At 36.6% G+C, this 23636-nt stretch overlaps 2 protein-coding genes across 13 annotated transcripts in view; both read left to right on the forward strand.

The window, feature by feature from the left end:
- dtnbb (dystrobrevin, beta b) overlaps positions 1-18040 on the forward strand; it is a 39782-nt gene extending 21742 nt beyond the window's left edge. For 2 of the 10 annotated variants that reach the window (XM_056245592.1, XM_056245590.1), the window contains exons 11-20: positions 3950-4024; positions 11398-11491; positions 11725-11810; positions 12041-12154; positions 12905-13001; positions 13164-13184; positions 14764-14923; positions 15279-15368; positions 15453-15506; positions 16783-18040. In XM_056245592.1, the coding sequence (XP_056101567.1) occupies positions 3950-4024; positions 11398-11491; positions 11725-11810; positions 12041-12154; positions 12905-13001; positions 13164-13184; positions 14764-14923; positions 15279-15368; positions 15453-15506; positions 16783-16832 (841 nt within the window). In that variant the 3' untranslated portion in view covers positions 16833-18040. Of the gene's footprint in view, positions 1-3949; positions 4025-11397; positions 11492-11724; positions 11811-12040; positions 12155-12904; positions 13002-13163; positions 13185-14763; positions 14924-15278; positions 15369-15452; positions 15507-15910; positions 15932-16637; positions 16672-16782 lie in introns of all 10 variants that reach the window. The other 8 variants (XM_056245593.1, XM_056245596.1, XM_056245591.1 and 5 more) reach the window with 8 other exon arrangements.
- A 3208-nt stretch (positions 18041-21248) lies between these two features.
- Positions 21249-23636, forward strand: part of dnmt3ab (DNA (cytosine-5-)-methyltransferase 3 alpha b) — a 54802-nt gene continuing 52414 nt past the window's right edge. For all 3 annotated transcript variants that reach the window (XM_056245600.1, XM_056245601.1, XM_056245602.1), the window contains exons 1-2: positions 21249-21404; positions 23224-23315. In XM_056245600.1, the coding sequence (XP_056101575.1) occupies positions 23238-23315 (78 nt within the window). In that variant the 5' untranslated portion in view covers positions 21249-21404; positions 23224-23237. The remainder of the gene's footprint in view (positions 21405-23223; positions 23316-23636) is intronic.

Below are 23636 nucleotides of genomic sequence, written 5' to 3' on the forward strand. Positions count from 1 at the left end.
GAAAATGTTCTTAGTTTATGAATTAAGTCATTTTTGATATTTTTGAAAAGTCGATAAGTGATGACTGTCCTGATATCATGATAAAGAAAAATGACTTATTAAATAAATTAATTTCTTCTAAAATCTTAACCATTGTGGCGTAATCAATCAATAATTATTTATTTTTGTTATATGTGAAGAATATTATTAATGTAAAAATACAATTAATATCACATTATTTATGTGGAAAAACTTCAGTCTGCCAAGTCAATGTCGTGTTGGGCCTCCACAAAAATATATTGATATTTAGGAATTGATATTTGGAAGAAAAAAAAATACTTTGAAAAAATATATAAAGACTTTTTTTTTAAATGATGATTAAGATGCCATTGACCCAAATACAATTGTGCACGTTTGAACTATGAATTAGATTGAGACCAAAAATTATGAAACATGAAAAAATCATTCACAACTAACATTATACTATAGCGCTAGATGGCAAGTTTGCACAATGCACAAGCAGAACAAGACCAAGAATGAAGAAAGTCATTAAGGTCAATTTTGATTTCATATTGATTTTAAGCAGAAACTCTTGTTTACCAAATGTGCATACACAATTCCTCTTTCTTTTATTTGCTTAATCAGTATGAATTAATGCAGCTGAAAAAGACAGTGACAAATAAACAGCCAAGCTCATAAAACACTGATGTTTCACTGCAGATGTGCGCCATGGGCCCAGAACCAGAGGCATAAACAGGCTGGAACTGGCAGGTCATGCATTGATAACTTTCAGCAGAGACGGGATATTAGATGCTCCATATTTCTCCAGCTCAGGCTCTGTGAAAGTACTCACTTCATTGTAATTAACCAGAGGAGAAGAGTGGCTGTGAACGGCCCTTGATGTAATTCATTTGACCTCATAAAAAAGATGTGAGTGTGATTTTTGCCTCCCCCTCTGCTGTGGACAGGACATCAGATGAGTGAATACATCTACATTGGTTGCACGTCTGACATCTAAGACTTGTCAGTCTCTGGCTTTGAATCTAGCGAAGTTTGCTAATCCAAGTTTAGAAGACGGTTTCATCCTGGTTTGATCTGCTTGATGAATTTGAGTGGTTGGAGATTAGCTCAAATGTGGCTTTTGTGGTTCAAATGAGAGCTGAAGAATCCAGATACAGTGACTGAGACTGATGGGGTGATCTGCTGGCATTTGTTAACTTTTAATAATTATAGGGTATATCTGGGGCCTGTGCAGGTTTTCGCTGTGGTCCCCCTCAGTTGAAATCGTGGTGAAAGATCCCCTTGCAACTCTTCCCTACCTAAAATATAAAGTTTTATATACAGTATGTATGTACACTGTGTGAGAAAAAAAAGTCATATTATAGAAAAAAAACATTTAGGTTTATTAAAATTAGTTTCATATAATTAACTGTCATGTGTCACACCTATACAGTATAAAATTAGTTTTTATTTTATTTTGACATTTCATTTCAAGTCAAACCAAAATGTTACTTTTTATTATATTAAAATATTATACATGTAAATTCTCTTCAATGTTCCCCTTGATGTTTTTTCTACTCGCTATTCATTTTAGATGTATAAATTATTTATAGTTCAGTAGATGTATAATTCAATTAATATTTTAAATTATTATTATTTTTTAAAATATATTTTTACCTCAGTAACGGAAACTAACAACTATCAAAATTAATTCCTACAAACCTGGTTTTGGAACAAATTTCTTCCAAAACAAAATTTCTACCAGCCATTTTTACACACGAAACCCATTACATCAGTAAATATGCTAGATTAATTTGTCCAGTGAATGTACCACATGTGCCATTCACACACACAATGGCTTTTCCGTCTTTTATCCATATTGCTTCCATTCACACATCAGCGTCAAAATTCTGTGTCATATGCCGGAAATGACCTTAAACAGTTGTGCCATTTAGCGTCTGTCCAATTTGTTAACATTTCTTTCCACGGCGTAGATAATAACAGTTATTGACTCACAACTAAATGGCATTGGAGTATCTGCATCAGTTTTCACTTTGTGATTGTCTGAATTCAAAAGCTTGAAAATATAATCACATGTATGAAACATATGTGTCTAAACCAGTCTCATTATACAGAGTTAGTCAGACAAACTGCCAACTAGTCAATTTAGAAAATATGTAGTTTTGCACTTTAAGTGTGAGACTATTGTTGCTGTGTAGGCAACGCTCTGTATAGTAGCTAATTGTGTTGTAAATGAAGCTCTCTGCTGGAAAAGAGGGGTTGTTTTGTATTATGACTAATGTGGGTGGCTGGAAACAAAGATTGGAGAAATTTAAATGTTCTTAGGGAAGAATATAGCATCTATTTCTGAGTGGCAGAAAGTGTGTGCGTCTAAACGGTGGAGCCGGGGGGAGAGAGAGAGAGAAGAGGAGCGAGTAAGAGTGTGTCTGGATCGTCACTGTGTCACGTGACTGTCAGGTTTCCTTGGAGACAGCAGCAGTGTTGTGCATTGAGATGCTCCTTCAGTTGAGCACAGAACAGGACAGGCAGCTGGACAGAGCGGTCACCGCTTGCGTCTCGCCACTTCATAGACGGACACTCTTTGCCTTGCGGGAGGGTGAGTGAGTAATTGCATTGAACAGAAGAGCTTTATTAATAAAAAAGGAGACTTTTGTAGTTATAGTAAATGTCTAGCATGATTTTCTTTCCTTGTGTTGGATCACTTTTGCTCGATGCTGGTAACTATTTCATTCAAGGTCTCAGAAGGATGTTCCAGTTGAAATACGGTGTTCCACGAGTCGTGTGACATGACGTTAGCAGCCTCAGGGAACATTAACATTAGGACGTCTCAGTAATACAAATGCACCGACCCTCCGATCGACTGAACTAAGAACCCTTTGGATGTTTCGTTTCATTTGAAGAGATTGTATTTTGGATTGCAGTAAACAAACGTCTTCAATATGAGCAGGGTTCCCACAGTCATGGAAAACCTGGAAATTTCAAGGAATTTTAAAATTGTGGGTTACAGGCTCGGAAAAAGTAAAAAATCCTAAAAAGTCATGAAAAAGTTCTGGAAATTTCTATAGTGAATATAGATGTTTTGTTTTTGTTGTGCTTAATCAGGAATTGGTTGTGTGTATTTTAACCCCTTTTTTTCTTAAATCCCTATACATTAGTCACAAATGACCTTGTGGGCATATTTAGGGAAAATCCTAAATATTAATCAGTCAAGAGGTAAAAAACAAAAAAAAATAGGAAAAATAAGGATATAAAGAGACTAGTGACTGATATATGGAAGGGACGTTTCAGTAGGTCTGTTTTTGTACAAAAGCCAACCGAATCTCATGAGAAACCGTAACCATTTTATGACGTGGTGATTTCGTATGAATTCGTACAATGTGATGGAAATGTATGATTTTTAGAAAAAGAAATGTAAGCAAGAAGGTCCACCCCTAAACCTAACCATCAGTGGAATGTAAGCAGATCTTACGAAAGTGTACAAATTTACGCAAATTAACCACAAATTCGCCAAAACATAAAATAGTTTCGAATTGCGATGAGAGTGTGTCGCCAAAATGGTTTTTAATGTCAATATTTTGAAACTTCTTGAAATCTTATGAAATGAAAGGAAGTGATCTATCATGTGTGTAGATCGTGGCACTCTTTACTCACACAAATTACCTTCTGCAACGTCACCCCCTCCTGTTTCTCCCAACCTTCTCGGATTTCTTCGGCTTTAATTAGAATTCCCCTAAACCCTTTTGTCATCTTGTTAACTTAATTAAGTTTGGGCAAATAGCATTAAATTAAAACGTGTGCATCTTGAAGGCGATTATGATGCACTCAAACGGTGTACTTCAAAAATAACATGACTTCTTAGAGCGGTTTGATGTCCCCTTGTGCGCTTGGAGAGCTTAGAGCGGCATATAGGTTTGTGGCTATGCTTGACTCAAACTCTATAATTTTGCAGTCAGCTGAGGCCAGTGGCCAACAACATGAACGATACCGTTCTCATTTCCCCCGGGACGCCAACGCCTTCAAAAAGGTAAGCGTTCCATACAGGCTTCAGTCTGCATGCTGAGTGTGTGTGTGTGTTTTTCAAGCTCCTCCACTTAAGCCTGTTATGTAAAATGGCTTGTTTTGATATTATGCTGCGTGCGGATGAGTAGAAGATTGTAGCATCTTTCTCTGGGTGGATTGTTTCAATGTTTATTGCATCGCTGCAGAATTAGGTTGAATGTTTGCCTTTCAAAGCCAGATGACTAAAAGCATTGAATCGAGAAATTGGCCTGCTGTCTCCGAAGCCTCTGCGCTTCCTGAGCTGGGCTGCAGCCCAAAGGTGATCCGGAAGATAAACTCTCATGGAGCGAGAGCCTTATCTTGTAAATAGAGAGTTGGTCAGAATGGCTTTTTCTGTTTTGTGCTGTTGACACATGGCCAGGGTCCCAAGACAAATGCCTTTGCTTGTAGTCAGTTAACACTTGTCTTTCCGGCATTGTGAAGTTTTCTGTTATTAAAGGGATAGTTCACTTTGAAATACATTTTTGATATGTTTTAGCTTACCTCAAGGGCATCCAAGATGTAGGTGTCTTTGTTTCCGCAGAAGTTTAAATTTTGATATTTTTAGGTCAAACCGTTCTTGTCTGTCAGTCATATAATGCAGGTCTATGGTCACCACCTCAAAGAGCATGCACAGAGAAGTCCAAATTAAACATGATTTAATGACTCGTAAATGTAAGGACATTGATTGCCTAAGACACGAAACGAGCGGTTTGTGTGAGAAAACGAACAGTATTTATATCGTTTTTACCTCTTGTAACCACAGCCACGTCCAAGTGATCTGAGGGCGCCGGCGCTTCGGTCTGTGCGTTACAAGAGGTAAAAACGATATAAATACTGTTCGTTTTCTCACACAAACCGCTCGTTTCGTGTCTTAGGCAATCAATGTGTACTTACATTTACGAGTCATTAAATCATGTGTAATTTGGACTTCTCTGTGTATGCTCTTTGAGGTGGTGACCATAGACCTGCATTATATGACTGACAGACAAGAACGGTTTGACCTAAAAATATCAAAATTTAAACTTCTGCGGAAACAAAGACACCTACATCTTGGATGCCCTTGAGGTAAGCTAAAACATATCAAAAATGTTTTTCAAAGTGAACTATCCCTTTAAATATCCACGCTCATGTCTTTCCAGATCTGTTGTACTTTCATTTTTCAATAGAACACAAAAAGAGAGTTTAGGTAGAGTGTGCATGCTGCTCAATTCCATAGAATGAAAGTGAATTAGGAAAGATGCTGTAAAGTTCCAAAATTGACACAAAAAAACGTGGTAAAAAAACCTGTCGTCTCGCGCCATATGAAACCTTCTTGAGGAATAGTTACGTTTCGAAAGTTTCAAAAGTTTTAACATTCCCAGCCATTGTTCACACAAAAATTAAAATTTTGTCATAATTTACTCCAGTGCCCTCATGTCGTTCCAAAACTGAATAAGTGACTTTCTTCTGTCCATGTTCTGTCCATGTAAATGTCCATGCAATGGAAGTCAAAGGCAACCAAAACTGATTGGTTACCAAATTTCGTCAAAATATTTTGCATTTTGTTGATTAAAGAAAGTCACATGGATTTGGAATGACATGAGTAGATATGATAGTTGACAATCGTCAGCTATCTTAAAGATGTTTAAAAAAAAACTAAGGTGCTTTTATAATTTACATTTATGCATTTGGCAAACGTTTTTATCTGAAGCGACTAGTATTGCATTCAAGATATATACTTTATCCGTTTTTATCCTATTTCATTCATGCATTCCCTGGCAATTGAACCCATGACCTTGGCATTTCTAGTGCCATGCTCTACTTTTTGAGCTACAGGAACGATAAGTTATGATATATAAATCCAAACGTATCGCACCCTGGCTTGATAAATTTGTTTGAAAAACATAATTTTCAGAAACCCATGGTTTATTGCGCAACATTTTGTATTTTATTATACTGGTGAGCTCCGGCGCAAACATTTACATCAGCTGGAAATTCAATCTCAGTCTTTATGATCCACCATTCCCCATTTATTTACCGGCGCTGCCAAAGCAGCCTGTTTCTCACAGGATTTCTCATGCCGTCCGCCTTCGTTTTAACACATATTATAAGGTAAGCCGTTGCATTTGTTGTCATTGTGTCAGACCACTGACAGTACTTAATATCAAGTGAATACTAAAATACTTATTGAGTCTCGGAGCAACGAGTGTCGTGATGGCAAATAACTTTAATGGACCAGATGTGACATGTTTTTGCACAGAGAGAGGTTGGCTTATTGTTTATTCTGCTCTAAATATAGCCCAGCGTCAAGGCAGGACTAGTGCACTGGTAAACACCCTACATGAAGTCCCTCGCCGTAATGATCATAGTCAGTTTAAAAGGAGCTGACTCTACTCGACTCTTTAACCTAAGGCAATCGGAGATGCGACGCATTTAAATGAGGCCTGTGGTCGAGGGAGATTGTACATGTTAGTTTCATCTGCGCTTCCATCAATAACGCGCCACGCTTATGAAATCAAAGACACAGACTGTCAGACTCTCTGCTTGAACCTTTCACCCAATATCTCAATCTTACGTTACAACACGCTGTCTATGCGAGTAGGATGTCAAGTGCTGGCAATGCCTGGGGCGCCTCAAATTTATGCAGAATTATAATTCACTTAATTCTCGTCTCGAGACTTGTTTACTGGAGTCTGCCAAAATGGAGATGTTAGGGACACAAGGAGTGCTCCTTAGCATTCTTATGTAATTATGTTGCGTTCAACCCGCCACAGTTGATTACATTTGTTAGTGTCGTGATGATTTTTAATGGTCGATACCAATACCAGTGAAATTACACAGAAGACCAAAAGCATTCAATCGAGAAATTGGCAGCTGCCTGTGAACCCTTGGTGCATCTCAGTCTGGGTTACAGCCCAAGGTTATCCAGAGGTAGTTTATTTGCAGGTGCTATCTGCATTGTTTTAACACCTCATTTACTAAAGGAACTATGTAAATCAGGTAATGCTGCAAAAGCATCAACAAAATCCATCATGAATACGTGATGACGTAATCCCTGGCACGTCGCAGACCAGCACAAGACGAACAATTGTGGTTAAAAAGTATATGTTTATTTTTTTTAGAAAATGACCGATCGTTTCGCTAGATAAGACCCTATTCCTCAGCTGGGATCGTGCAGAGCCGTTTGAAGCACTTCATAGCCCTTTGAAACTGCATTGATTTGGACTTCTAAACGTTGGTTGCAATTGAAGTCCATTGTGTGGAGAAAAATCCTGAAATGTTTTCCTCAAAAAACTTAATTTCTTTTCCACTGAAGAAAGAAAGACATGAACATCTCGGATGGCATTGGGGTGAGTAAATTGTCAGGAAATTTTCATTTTGAGGTGAACTAATCCTTTAAGGGATGTGGAATATAGTTGTGCAGAATAAGGCATTAATATGTGCTTTATAAGTTTTAAGAAACAGCCAATATCCTAGTAATATGCATGCTAATAACAACTAGTTAATAGTGTTTGGACCCTAAACTAAAATTTTGTTCCACAGTAAGTAATCATTGCTTATTAATTACTAAAGAACTATCAAAAAATGTAAAAGTTTGGGGCCAGTAAGATTTTTTTTTATCGGTTTTGAAAGAAGTCTCTGAAGTGATCAGTAATGTAGTAAACATTTAAATTTTGTAGAATATTACAATTGTAAATTAATTATTGTTTTCTATAATACAGTATATTATAAATTTTCAGCCTCATTACTCACATTTTCAGTGTCACATGATCCTTTAGAAATCATTCTAATATGCTGATTTACTGCTCAAAAAACATTTCTTATTATCATCAATAGTTGGGTTGCCTTATATTTTTGTGGAAACACATTTTTTCCCCCAGAAAGTTCAAAAGAACAGCATTCATTTAATATATATATATATATATATATATATATATATATATATATATATATATATATATATATATATATATATGTAGTTTTTTTGAAGACCAAGGGCAACTGTAACATGCTCAGAAACGTTTTCTCTCTACTATTGTATAAGACTGACAATGATTATTTATTATTAATATCAATTAATATCATATTTATTCTTTGCAAGTAAGCTGGTTAATGATATGGTAGTGTTACAGTTGCCCACAACCATAACAGGAGATTGTAACTTAAATTCATAGTATACAATTTTTATTGTACTTTTACTAGTGGCATATATTTTTATATCAAAGGGTGGCAAATAGTTTTAATGGGGACATATATGCCCTTTTACAAAGTTTTGTTTTTGGGGTCTAGAAGAGGTTTTCATGCTTGAATGTTCACATATTTTATTTACATTTCTTCAGCACTCTCTTCCCAGTCTGTCAGTAACGCTCTGTTTAGTTCCAGCCTCTATGAAGCCCCTCCTTCCGAAAAGCTTAGTGTGCTCTGATTGGCCAGCTGGACAAGTGTGTTGGGATTGGTCAGCCGCTTCGAGCTTGTTTCGGAAATGTTACGCCCTTACCATGAGCTAGTTAGATCCGGACATGGTGACAACTTTTCTTTTTTTTTTTTCGTATTGTGGGAATTATTTAAATGAGGAATATTGTGATGTGTACATTCAGAAAACACGAGACTGCAATCGAGGCGTTTCGAGGAGTTCAGCGTCAGTGCTGCTCACTGAAATGGAGAATAACTCCCTTTGGAGTGACTTTGTGTGGTGTAACTTTGCAGGCCTTTTGCATGCTCAAAGAGCAACATTACACACTAAAGAAAGTTGAAAATGTAAAAAAAATGTGACAACAGCCCTTGATCTCCCTTACTTCTCAAAACATCAACAAGATTTTGTGTTAAACTTTTTGGGCCTTGAACTTCCATAAGAAGTTTTTCCTTCTCTCTCTAGCTCAGTTTGGGTGTAATTGCATGGCCTTGTTGGGACATCAAACCTGTAGGCGGGACAATAAGCTCCAGTCTCTCTGCTGACGGTGCACCCTCTCCAGCACACGTTCATTTACCGGGTTGGGCTTTCAAGGACAAGTGGCCTTGCGTAGAATTTATCATCTGCTGGGTCATGGACAGTCTTGCTGGCAGAACAGAAATATAATTTTCCATTTGCGCTGAATGAGTTTTTAATTTGAAGTTAAGTGAGTATTGACCACCTGCCACTGGATATGAAATCATTGACTCCACCTCTCAGTCTAGCTCTCGAGAGTGCTGATATGCTCTCCATGTCCTTTATTGACTTTTGCATTTGACGGAGTCAGGGTATACTTTTTTATTTAATTTTTTTCCTTCAGGTCATTTAGAATGCAAAATATTATGGTTCGGTTCTTTTTGCCGTCGTCTACCCTCTCTTTGACCCTTAGAATTGAATGCGCCTTTAAGACTTCCATGACTTTTCAATGCACTATTCTTTTGACAAGCGAATAACTATATGAAGTAGATTATTGGTTAATATTTAATATGAATGCCTAATGTTCACACTGTCACTGCATACATTTTTAAAGGCAGTAGTTGGGATGATTTGAATTGTTTTTGACAGTTTTTTCTCTTTTTTTTGGATTGTATAGAATACGCATGGAAGCTACATGCCACCAATCTTTAATGCTCCATTTGATTTTTTTTCCACTTGTTCTCATTGTGTGGCTGGTGGATCATGGGACTATTGTTAAGTTCTATAAAACTTAGATTCTGTTCATCATTACAACCCCAAATCCAGAGAAGTTGGGACATTTTGTAAAATGTAATTTAATCTGTGATTTGTTAATTGTCTTTAGCCTTTATTTAACTGACAAAAGTATACAAAGAAACAATTTTATTTTAAAATTGTATACAGATTTTGATTTTGGTGGCTGCAACACACTCCAGAAAAGTTGGGACAGAGGTTAAATAAAAGTGAAAAGACAATAAAATATCCGTGTTTAACTGTTTTGAAAGAGTCCACAATTATCAGGTGAACTGGTAATAGGTGAGGGGATCTTATTTGAGGATATTTGCATGTAAAGGATTTGAGGAAGACTTATTTATTGCTTCAAGGACACAGTTATTCACTGTTTTTTTTCTAGTCCATTCATATACACTGGTATTTATCTCGAATGAGTGCACATCATTTTAAACATATTTGGCCAAAGTGCTCCTTATTTCTTTATGTAAAGCTTTTTAATGAGGAAAAATTACCTTGTGGACCTTTAAGTGTCAATATAAGGGCCTAACAGTCGTTGTCAGGGTGCCATATCAATAAGTGGATTCCAGTGGATAATTCTCAGCGTGACACTGATTATTATAAACACCATGTCTGTCTGCGAAACGTCTGGCATCGAAACAACCCTCCCTCCTAATGAATCACTCCCCTGAGACGGTGAGAGTTCAGGCAGGTCACAGGGACTGACACAGCAGTAAAGCTCCATGCAACTCATTTATTATCCTGTTGTATTATCAGACTAATATAATATTTGTGTTACATTTGATTGATGAATGTGTCGCGTGCATTTTCATGAATGTGTGTTTGTGTGTGGTATCTAACTGCCAGAACGTGCGCATATTCACACATACGCACGTTATTCGCTCCTAATTTTAGAGCACTTAATGAGGAAGGAAAACATATGCTCCATCATCTGCTCCAGCCATATGCCAGAGCCTATAACATAAGACCCAGACACACCACCAGAGCCTATGCATCCACTGCACACGTCTGTGTTCTACATCCATTCAGACAAACTGACAAAATGTGCTCAAATTGTACTAAAAAATATTGTATTATATATATTATGTTTATATATTGTATAAATATTATATTATATCTTGACTTTTATGTATAATAAATGTACAGTAGTCAACATTTGAAGTGGATCAAAACCTTTCATCGAAGTTATACACACATTTTGAACAATACCCGTTCTTGTCTCAGGACAACTTTGCAGAACTTTTTTGATTCACTTCAAATGTTGACTACTGTATATAAAATTGCTGAAACACTTACAAAATGTCTCAAAATTTAAAAAGGATGTATTTATTATATTGATTATATTATATTAATAAAATTGTATATTGTTTTATATATAAATTATATGTATCATGACCTGTAGATTGAGTAGCTGTAGTAGTAATTATAATATAATATAGTATAATTGATCTTGACTGTGTATAATAAATGCCTATTTTTGACCACGAAAAAGTGAAAAGGAGTATTATATTAATTAATATGTTTCCACAGCCTACAGTTACGGAGTAGCTTCTCCAAAACCTTTTCCTGATGGTCATCTATCATCTCCGAAGTTTCATTACTCATGTTGATTTCTGGAATTCACACATCTGCTCTCATCTGTCTCATGCTTCACCACTCTCTTCTTCCTGCTGTATGTATTTCTTCTTATTCTCTCTCTCACTCTCTCTCCGTGTGGACAGTAGCACCCTTGAGAGTCCCAGCAGACTGGATGAAGAACACCGTCTTATCGCTCGATATGCTGCTCGTCTGGCGGCGGAGGCCAGCAACTCCACTGTGAGATTCAGTTCACAAACACACTCAAATTACACCTCTCCAAACGTTACAGGGGCGGCCGGGGGAGAACGTCTTGTTAATGAAGTTTACACAAGAGTGCACATTTGTTTTATTGTGTGGAATTTATTGAAAATCAACTGCATGTTTAGTAATATTCTTTTTACTGTGGCAGAACTTGATGTTAGTTTTGTGCATAATTAGTAATACTCTTCTCTAATTATTTTGTCTTTCAGCAATGCCCTCCAACTGATCTGAGTTTCAACTTTGATGCTAATAAGCAACAGAGGCAGCTCATCGCAGAATTAGAGAATAAAAACAGGTGGGTTTTTGAACGGTTGGATGTTTTTTCTTTACAGATCTCGAAATTCCCATATGAAGACAGAGCTTTTACTCTATGCTTGTTTGTAACCATCATTAAATGCTCTTCAAATTCCACAGCTAAATTAAAGTAACTCATTATGTATTCATATTTACCGTCCCATAAAAGAATAATGATTATGAATTGAGTGCATTCGGTAAGTGCCGTTTTTGTGTGCGATGTGTATGTAGGGAGATCCTGCAAGAAATCCAGCGTCTACGTCTAGAACATGAACAGGCTTCTCAACCCACCCCTGAAAAAGCCCAGCAGAACCCCACTCTACTGGCAGAGCTACGACTGCTACGGTACGCAAACACAATTACACAAAGGCTTTATACATGCATGCACAAAAAAATAACACAATGGATATAGTGTTAATCAGAGTTAACCAGAGCATTTCAGAACATTTGAGGTTGTTGGGAACTTAACCAATTGTAAATTGACTGGATGGGATTTTGCTAGTTATTTAAACAGAGTACCCTTTATAGGCAGCAGAGGGCATGTAGGAGCCAAATGACGGTAGTTTCCTTAATAATAGTTAGTTTTATGAGACGAGTGAATGGGCACATTTCCATTATGTGCTGATTTTTCCCTCTTTGTATTACACAGAATGTGGTTAAATCTCCATTAAACTATTTCTGAGCAGATTTAAAAGACTAAAAAGGGGTAATTTTCTACACTTTTGTCCCATTGTTAATGTTAATAAAGGTTATGTAATTTAATTTTACATGACCATTTTCCACTGTCTTTTTGAGCCATATAAGGTTGTTTTTGTCTACTGCACCTTTAAGAATAGTATATGCAAATAACCTCTATACTAATGGTTTTGGATTCAATACCGTTTCACCATGAGCCATTTTTCCCACTTAGTTTTCATAATGTGTATGAGTAGGTTGTGGAGGGAGATTTGCGTTATGAACAGTACAAGGAGCTTTTCATTTCAAAAAAGCCTGTTTTCCATCATATGTGCCATTTAAGTTATATATTTGGCCGTCATTGATTTTTATGATTCACATGGTGACTCATTTATTCATTTTGTTTGTCATTTTGTTCAGACACAGAAAAGACGAGTTGGAGAGGCGCATGTCGGCCCTGCAGGAGAGCAGGAGAGAGCTGATGGTCCAGCTGGAAGGTCTCATGAGGCTGCTGAAGGTACGAAACTTGTTGGACAAAAATTTGGCTCTTCATTTCCCATGGCATGTATGACAACATCATTTATTTTCTCATTCTATACTCACTTTTTTTCTCTCCACCACCTCTGTCTTTGGCGTGTCTGCTTTCACTCACTATCATCTCTCATCTTCTGGCTGACAGGATGAAGAGCAGAAACAGGCAGTAAGTGTTCCTTTACTACAGCTCAAACATTCTGGAGTAAACACACTGGGTCACAGCTGCAAAGGTCTGAGCTAACATGTGTATGGCAAAAGACAGACATTTTCATAAAGTTGACTGGTAAAAGACTAATGGGTTGCACAGCGCTGAAAACGGAGAGGATCACTGACAAAAAGAAAATGTTCTGTCAACATTTACTCACCCTGATTTTCTTTCTTCCATGGAACACAATTTGAGATATTAGAATGTTCAGGGTGATATTTTCCATACAATGAAAGTGAATGGGACAACAACGACAAAAAAGCAACAAAAATACTATGAATGAAATTAGTCCGTATGACTTTGCCATCATCTAACATTCACTTACAGTTAATCTTTAAAAAAAATAAGTAACTGTTAAATGCTATCTTTATCAAATCTCAAAATGAATATGCATTTTAATACTGTACGTTATAATGCATACAGTATATTGTATGCATTATAATAGCAGTGCTTTAGCAATGCTATGAAGCCTGAATTCACTTACAGTGTTTAAAATGATTATATTATATTGACTTTGTGTAAAATAAAAATATATAAAATTGCTGAAATTAACGCTTACAAAATATTTACTCAGAATTTACTACAAAAAATGTATGTAATCTTGTAATTGTGTAATGTAATCTTTAAAAAAAAAAAAAAAAATCTAAATGCATATTTAAGACTGTGATGCATAAAAACACTTTCAGCATTTCAAATGATTGTTTAGTGTTTTAGTTTACATTTATTTAGACAAAACTGTATAGAATGTTAATATCAGACATTCAGCGGTATTTAGCTATAACATGAAAATAATTATCGGCCAGAATTTTAATAGCCGTGCTTTCATACTCTTTTTGTCTTTTTTTTTGGCGTGTCAGTCCATTGTGTTCAACAACAAAAACAAGGTCATAATAGTTTGGAATGACAAAAGGATGAGTAAATGATCACAGAATTGGGACTGTTCGATACTTTACTACTACAAGATGATTGATAAGTGAAAGTTGCCAAATGAGAATCAAGCATGGATATCTCATGAGCTTATCGCAGACGGTCTCTCTGGGCGATCTCTAATACGTCTGCTCCTCATAACGAGGACATGAAGCTCCCATTTCCAGTCAAGTCCTGCTGCTTTGTTCCTGTGACCCAGGGAGGGACCACGAGCCGCATGTCTCCTTGCCAAATATCAGAGACCTGCTCTCCTTTCATCAAGGCTAAGCACCTCACGTCTAATGTGACTGCAGTCTGGCCTGCCATCTGCTGCCTGGCACTGGGCCACAGGCCTTGGGCTCAGCATCAATCTGTGAGACAGTGCGGCCCTTTTCCACCAGCCTTTTGCTCCTGTAATGGCACTTGCATGCTGCTCAGTGAGCTCTCAGGCCAAAGACGCACAGAGAATGCACTACATGGGGACAACCTAAAGAAATAGATCTGATATCTATAGCCATGTCTGCAGTAGAAGCGTTTTACCAGTGTTTCTTGGGGAGCGAGGGACCAATGGAGGTTCAGGTTGTTACACATCTAGTGAAATTTTTGCGTTCTGTTCCCTCACCCCCTCCTACAGTCTCAGACGGGGAGTTCGCCCCACTCATCACCCAGCCACAGTGCCAGTTGCACCATGCCCATGCCCATCCGCTCCACCTCGGCCGGCTCAACCCCCACACACACACCGCAGGACTGCCTGGCAGGGGTCGGAGATGACGTGCTGGATGCCTTCTCTCAGGGTGAGGAGTCTGATGCTTTCCATTGACATACATATTCATCCACACAAAAGGAGATGTATAGGAGATGTTTAGGAGATATTTAGAAGAATGTCAAAGCTGATCTTTCCTATACAATTAAAGTAGATGGATACTGGGACAATCTTTACTGGATACTTTCAATCTTTAAGAAGGACAAGATGTACCATAAAGGTATTCTATACAACTATTATTGACAATGTTTCGAGTCTTCTAATGCCACATGAAAGCTCTGAGTGAGGAATAGACTGAAAGTTTAAATCGCTAAATTAATTTTTGGTTGATATCTTTCTTTTTAGCTTTGGTTATTGTGATCTGAAAATGATCTTCTTTCTTCCAGGTGTACCAAGAAATCTCCGTAATGATCTTTTGGTGGCTGCAGACTCGATCACAAACACTATGTCGTCACTAGTGAAAGAACTTCACTCAGGTACTCTTGTGAACTTGCTTCTGTCCTCTAGTACCTACAGTACTTCATGATTTCAGTGGTACCTAACGTTTGTAAATCTCACAGTGGATGACGGTCTGGAGGATGAAGAGGAGAATTTGCGAAATGGAAGGGAGAAGGGTGAGTCCCAAAGGCCTTGTTTCGCATTTTACCCTTATTCCTTTACTTATGTTCTCTTAGAATAACAGCTAATATAATTTGTCTTCCGTAAGCTTCCAAGCTATTATTTATTGGGATGCACAATATATCAGCAACATATCAGTCGATATTGCACTGTAAAAAAATATTGTTGTGATTTTTTTATTAGAATGAGAATTAATGTGTTGTTTCAACTTAAACTATGTATTTGTGCTTGCCTTAAAATATTAAGTTTAGTTAACTTTGGAGTTAAGTTGGATATTTAAGTTATCTCAACAAATTTTAAGTTGTTGTTAACTAATTGCAGGAACATTTTCTTTCTTTATTTTTTTTTTACAGTGTGGAGATTTAATATATATATTTTTATTTTTTTCAATTTTGCATAGCCTACCATTCAAAAGTTTGGGGTCAGTAAGATTTTTCTACTTTTTCAAAGAAATTACTACTTTTATTCAGCAAGAGCACATTAAATTGATCAAAAGTGACAGTAAAGACATTTCTAATGTTACAAAGGATTTCTCTTTCAAATAAATGCATTTGCTGTTCTTTCTATTCATCAAAGAGCCCTAAAAAATACATGTATCATAGTTTCCACAAAATGATTACTGTGATAATATTGATCATTTTTTTCTTGAGCACCAAATCAGCATGTTAGAATGATTTCTGAAAGATCATGTGACACATAAGACTGGAGTAATGATGCTGAAAATTCAGCTTTGCCATCACAGGAATAAACTACATTTGAAAATGTATTAAAATAGAAAACGGTTATTTAAAAATTTCACAATATTGCTGTTTTTACTGTATTTTGATCAAATAAATGCAGCCTTGGTGAGCATAAGAGATTTAAAAAAAAAATAATTGAATGTATTTATTTGCAACAGTTAAAAATAATGAGTTTTTAGCATTTTAGTTTTAATTTATATAGACAAAGTCATAAAATTTTTTATAAATCTGAATGAATTGGACATACAGTAAAGAGTTACATTTTAATATCGGTGCATCCTTAGTTATTTAAAGAGATGAAACATCCACAATTTTTAGCCTACAGAATCTAGTCATTAGTTGTCAGTAGTTTCTCGGTTTGATTAAGGCCTCTTTTCTTTCTTCTAGCTGAGTCAGAGTAAAAGAATATAGAATATTTCATGTAAGTATAATTGAGAGCATTGACTAGTCCTGCCCTGAAAGCCAAAGTTTAATGTGTAATGTGCTGTGGCGCCGTCATGACCCCCTAACCTTAAATTTGTGTTTTGTCCAGTGTCATCGCTGAAGCATTCTGGGAAAAGGCAATCCACCCCTTCATTCTAAGCCCCAGGAAAGAACCAGCGACATCAAAACCTCCCTGGCATTCGCACAAATGCATGCTCTTCCCCAACTGGGTTTCACTATGTGAAAAAAAAACTCTTCATCACATCTTGCACAGAGCAAGTTGTATTTATTAGGAAGTATATAAATATATACAGTATATATATATATAAATATAAATATAGCTCTATGTCTATCTGTATAAACCCATTGTTATCATGTTACCCATGAGAATGGCTTGTTTGTGCTTTCTTAAAAAACCTTTATGAATTTGTGATTACTACTCTCGGAAACGAACGCACTGTGCATCTTCATGACGTCACTCACTCAAATCGATATAAGCTGTAGCTATTTTTCCAGATGTTCCCCACGCAGGAAGCTTTTTTGTATAATTAGTGATGATTTTTGTGTTTTAATGCATGGAGTGGCTCTGCTGGATAGATGGAGAGGGCTTGTATTTGCTCTGCATGCGACATTTATGCCTGCTCCGTCGCTCCTTATAGTCTTCTGATCATCAAACCGCTGCTTCTGCATCACACGCATCAGAACCGCCATATATCAGGGACGTCTCGTAGAGCTCGCCGTTTGTCTGGGATTTCTGCTACTGTGTTAAGTTTAGCCCGTCGTTGTGGCCGTTGTTTTAGCGCTTCAGTATCGCCTCTTAGTTTAGAGTAGCGCATTTGTATCTCTCTGTATTTCCGGAGAGCATAAAGGGACTTTGATGGAATGCGGATAGATTCCGGATATCCATAAACCAGCTTAGCCAGCCATCTTTGAGTGCACACGTCTCTGTGTAAAAGTTACTTCAAAAGCTTTATTGAGTTCAGTTATTGTGTATATTTGTGTGAAATAAATGAAACAAGTGCTCAGGGACTGTTGAGAGAGGAACACGGTAGCAATACTTGTGAACAAATTGGTGGAATTTACTTTGACCCTCCCAAAGGTCAAATGTCAAAGATTAGCACAGGTCATAAAATCTTTATGGAATGGCTGAGGGTGGTAAACAGAAACGGTATTGTATGGAAGCCCATTTCTGCCACATAAGAAAAATGCTTTGGTAAATCATAATTGCGCGATAAAAGTCTAAATTATGAGATGTCATAATTATGCAATGAAACGCAATAATTATAACATAAAACAAAATGATGATATAAAAGTCAAAAGTTTGACATAAAAGCTGAAATGATGACAAAAGGTAAAAAGTTCAAATTAGTACATAAATAGTCAAAATTGTGAATAATTATAGTCACAATTATGAGAAAGTGTCATAATTATGACAAGTCAAAATTGACATTAAAATAAATTGACAGAGAGTCAAAATCATGACTTTATTTGTCAAAATTATGACAAGTCAAAATTGACATTAAAATAAATTGACAAAGAGTCAAAATCATGACTTTATTTGTCATAATTAACAATTCCAAATAGAATTTTATGTCATAATTATGATTTACCAAAGTAGAATTTCTATAGTGTTGCAGTGTTAAGAAGAGTCTAAAGCTTTATTGTCATGAGGAAGACTTGAATGAATTCGACTTACCGTACTTGAATCAGAATCAGAAGGAATTCAGGTTCAATAATTACATTTCTCTAATTATTATACATATGTGACTTTATTATACTCGTGATTTGTTCTTTATTAGGTTGGTTTCAAATAAGAAATAATAATTGCCATTATTTAAAAAAATACCTTTTGTTTATGACTGCTAACATTTGAATGTTAAATTAGATAAATCCATTGAGCAACAGTTTGAAGTGAGTTTTGGTGTAGAATATTAAGATTCTTTGACATTTATGAGGGTCTCAGTAGGTGTAATGATTCATTCACTGTTTAATACTTTTTAAAATGCTTGTAATTCTGCATAAGGAGGTCTTTTGAATGGCTACAATATGAACAGTGAGGTCTCATTCAATGTTTTACACTGGAAAACAAAGTGTCGCTTCTGTTATAGTGGGTGAAATCTTATATACTTGCTTTTCAAATCGATTTTTACATGATCATAATGCTTGTTCTGTGATTCAATGAAAGGAATATAAAATACAGTTGGGAATTTACTGGCATTGTTTAAATTTGCAAGAAATAATACAGCTTGAATGACTGTACGAAATGCTCTCAGATCGCAAGTTTGAAAGTTCGATTATGTTCCAACATTTGCTACAAATATGAATGCAATCTTCTGATGTAGGTGTGTGCCTAGATGTACTGTATAAAGTGCTGTATAAAATAAAAATTCTGCACATGTGCAAGTCAGCCCTTAGATAGGAGTTTTAGTATGTGACTTAGTCGGAATGCAGTCATTATGTACCTGTGATTTTTGAAAAAAAAAAAAAATTTGTTCTGCCTTTAAAAGTTGTGCCAAACTGTTTGCCAACCTGCAGTGTGTCTTTTAGGTCTTTGTTCTGTGTATTTGTGTGTGTTAAACCACAATGTATTGATTATGAATTTACTGAAGCAGCCCACAGAGAGGGTAACTAATTATGGGGTGCCTTGTTGAAATACAATACAGTTTAAGAGGAAGGAACCCTGCTTGAAATCAATTTCAAGCATCATTGCGAATTTATATGTTACAGATGGGCCCCCAACAGAGGACCTCCTATGTTATCAAGACGAAACACTATTTCAAAAACTAAATCTGGACCATCAGGTTTTAGTTTCTTCAGCAACTTGTGAATTTATTGTTTTTAAAAACCAACTGTCAGTTTGAAGCCACAAACACGGTTTAATTTTTTCATTTGAGGGTTTTTGCTGCTGTATACAATCATTTATTGCAATGGTTTACGTCCGTATTTATGTTTACGTCACCCCTATGTCTTTTTGTAAACTATTAAAGGGTAAAGAAAAACTTCAAAGGACAATGAATGTGTGTGTGTGTGTCTACAGAATAATATTACGAGTAATAATATATCAGCTCCTATAGGATTGAGTTCAGACCTGTTGTCAAAGGGACCCGATTAAGGGGCCACATAAAAAAATGTTAAATGTGTATTTAAGCAGCAGTCCTGATTGAATTACAAAACATTTATGCCACGGACAACCATGAAAAATGTACCTTTCACAACTCCTTACTTTCAATGTCATTCATGAGACTTTTTTTTAGTGCAGCACAAAAGTAAACGCTAGGCGGAATAACTTGTATGCGCAAGCAGTTTTCTGTGAGATTTCGTTACCAACCCCCTCACTCCCATTTTTTTTTTTTTTTTACTGAACATGTTTACCTAAAATGGGCTTGTCCTGGAAAAGTCTCAGGGACTCATAGACCTTATAGCTACATAAATCACTTATAAGGCAAGTCTATGCATTGGCGGCCATCTTTAATACCCCCAGGCAGCTATTTCCAGTTATGCAAGTACAGCTGAGATTGTTTCTTTAGCTCAAATTATGCAAAACCAAATTTTTCCAGGCCTATTATTTAGGCCTGTTCCAGCTAATGTGTAAACAAGATGATGCCTTCCAAATAAAAAATGTGACAGGCTCTTTTAATGTTAAGCCTATAATGAGCATTACAGTTTCTCTTATTAATTTTTAAACACTGAAAAAAAATTGGTATAGAATTCACTTTCACTTTGAAATTGCATTTCACAAATAATTACAAAGAAACAGCAAGTAACACATTGATTTAACAAAAGACTGAGGCTATGTTTACTCAACAATGATGTATAGCCTACTAAAAACAGAAAAGTTTCCCTTTCCGTTTTTTCGTGTAGGCCTACAGACTACAACGGAAATAGGGTTGATTTCCATTTCATTCCAACTTTAAGGTAAAACAGCATGTCTAATTTTCACAACAAATGTTTTCCAGAATTTTATTCCAGACATTTTTTTCAATATTGCATTATATGTTCGGTACCTATAGCACACACAAAAGTAGGCTACCCTTTGAATGGACGCTATGGCTATAGGTCTATGTCACAGGCACAGCCTCGTTTTCATTTATGAAAAAGTAAATGGCTTATTCCTTGAATACATGTTGATATTGTCACGCTCATTAATAACCGAACTGTGTGTGAACATAATGCAGCACTCTTAAAAAAGACTGTATTCTGCCTCAGTGTGAACGTAGGCTATAACAGCCTCCAAAAGGTCTTACAGTCACAATGAAACGGAAGTAAGGACAGATATTTTTTTTCCACATTGTGACATCCTGTACATCTGAGACTGAGTGCAACAGATTATTGAAAAAGATGGGGTTTAAGCTGACTAATTGATTGGAGATGTCCCGCATACGTCACCAAAGAGAAGTGTGTTGTGTTCACTGGAAGATCCAGGTATGACGTTTTTGATTAAAAACATACATACATGTATGAATCGTGCACAATAAGATCTATAGGATTTAGAAAATAGATAGGGGTGAAGGTTCAGTTATGACTCTCTACACCCGACCCGTAACCGAATGTCTCTAGGACCCGCGCGGAGCTGCTGCTGGAGCGCTGGCCTCTGCAGTCAGTGTGAGCGGAGCATCTGGAGGAGAGCTGGCCGGCTGGGGAGGTGGTGGAGGACGGGGAGAGCGAAGCAGAAGGAGGATCCGGGAGTCAGCGAAAACATAAAGGGGTCAGGTCTGGAACTTGGCGAAGCGGGTAATTAACACTGCGATTCGCTTGTGTAAAACCTAAAGCCGCCATTGAAATAAGTCTCCGCCGTGGGGTTCCCAGTTTTTTTTGGGGACAATACGGAGGGGGGCGACTCGATGTGGCCAGTGGTTTTTCCTGGTCCTACAGATGTGCGATTAATGCACTGCGATATGCGCTTGAACTTGATGAGCGTTCATTTGTAGAGCCTCGTCAATCCGCTCGATTTGAAACAATGGCTATGTGTTTCAAAACCTAACGAGCTTCCTACTTAGACAGCACATTTCGTTTCGCACGCGCTTATGATGCCCAGAAATAGCAAAAGACACGCTTAAGATGCCCAAAAGTGCTGTCTAGGTAGGCACCTAGGTTTTGAGAGTGTCTCGTTTTTAAGCCGCCGTGGCCTTTTTGGAAATGACTGTCATTTAATAGCGCCGAATAATCCGAGTAGGCGGATGATTAAAATAGATTTTTATGCATTTATAAAACTGTGATATACATGTGATCAATTAACACCTTGTGATTGGGTACCTGTGTGACACATCTTACCTAGTTATTGAATATTAATGACTTCCACCGCCATTGCCCTTGTATAATTGTACTATGGAGACCAGAGTTTACGTCAAAATACCAGTCACAGTTATTGTTAGTACTGTAGAAACTACTCTATGGTTACCAGTGTGATTGTTTTGTAAGAGTTAAAGGAATAGTTCACCCAAAAAAATTAAATACTGTCATTCAGGTCACAACCAACTTCTAAAGCCATATAGATTTAACCGTTGAACTTTCAAATCTAATTTGTTATACATATATTCAAATTTTGCCGTCGTGATTGATTACAAAACATGAAATCCAATGTCGTTTGGCATCAAATGAGATTTGAGAGTTAACAACTTTTTTTTTTTTGGTCTGTTTTACAACGAAAGTTATCAAATGAATTCAGAACACAATACCACACTAGTCATTTGAGTGACTTTTATTATGTTTTTTGTTATTTTTGGAGCTTCTCAGCCCCTGGTCACCATTTATTTTCATTGTCTGGAAAAGAGCAACATGGACATACTGATAGACCTCTTTTGTTTTCCTCTGGAAGAAAATATGGTATACAAGTTTGGAACAACATTACAATAAGTGAAGTATTCAGAAGACAGAGTTTTACATTTTTGGTGAACTATTCCTTTAACGATAGATTCGCCTAATTTATTGACCTCTAAATCAAATTTCATGGGACTTTGGTGTCCTACTTGTACAAAAGGCACATTGAAGCACACATACATGGCAGTGAAGAATACAATGTACATATGTAACTGCTCTGAGGAGAAAAATAGGAAATACCATAAAGCGAAGAGTTCATATTTCACCCCTGAGAAGGGTTTTCATGTCGCTGTAGGATAATGCATACATTTTGAATACGAGACAACTCAACAGTACGTTATTATCTGGTGCATTAGACTGAAAAAAATATGTTTAATTAAGGTCGATTTCTCATGCATGCACTGAATGTGCATCTTATTAATTTCTTATTCCCAATGATTTGCTTAAATGTCAATCTTTTAACCACTTATCAGACATTAAGAAGTCTGTTACATAAACATTTAAAAGCATCTCATCTCACTTATTTGAGAGCAACATTTTATTGTGAAACGAGGGATCTTATAATGATTGTATAATTCTGATATTCTGAATGTTATGTTTGAGTGCTGTGTCTTTTGATTATGGTGTTTTCCCCTTTTCACAGGGGATCCTAAAGAAGGAGGGTCATCATTTGGTCATTTTATGTTTACATTTTATTTTTTACCTTTTTTGACTTTTGCATTGTATTCAACAGTCACTCATTTGGAGATGCCGTCCAACTCGGTCACCACCGCCCCTGTATTCAAGAGCTCCGACTTCAACTGTGACACGAACGGAAATCAAATGGTAAGAGGTTACTGAGTCCTTGGACATTTTTATGATCGGCCTGCTGTGGACTGACTCAAATAAGGCTAGTTACCACATCTGTCACTTGAAGTGTCAAGGCTTTTTAAAACCCTTATGCTAACTTTTCATATGCAGATATGATCTTTTGTAAATAGTCTTTAGCTTTGAAGAGATAACGACAATGAAACCAAAACCTTCTAAATTAGAGAAACTTACTATATTTACGCATCATACAGATGACCAGGGTCACTGGAATGATTTGAAAAGTGGTGGTCACGTAATGTAATGTTACTCTTCATGCAGCATGCAATCCTTATGTCG

The sequence above is a fragment of the Rhinichthys klamathensis genome, unplaced genomic scaffold, assembly GCF_029890125.1.
Source record: "Rhinichthys klamathensis goyatoka isolate OS25496 unplaced genomic scaffold, OSU_Roscu_1.1 h1tg000032l_1, whole genome shotgun sequence".
Taxonomy (NCBI): domain Eukaryota; kingdom Metazoa; phylum Chordata; class Actinopteri; order Cypriniformes; family Leuciscidae; genus Rhinichthys; species Rhinichthys klamathensis.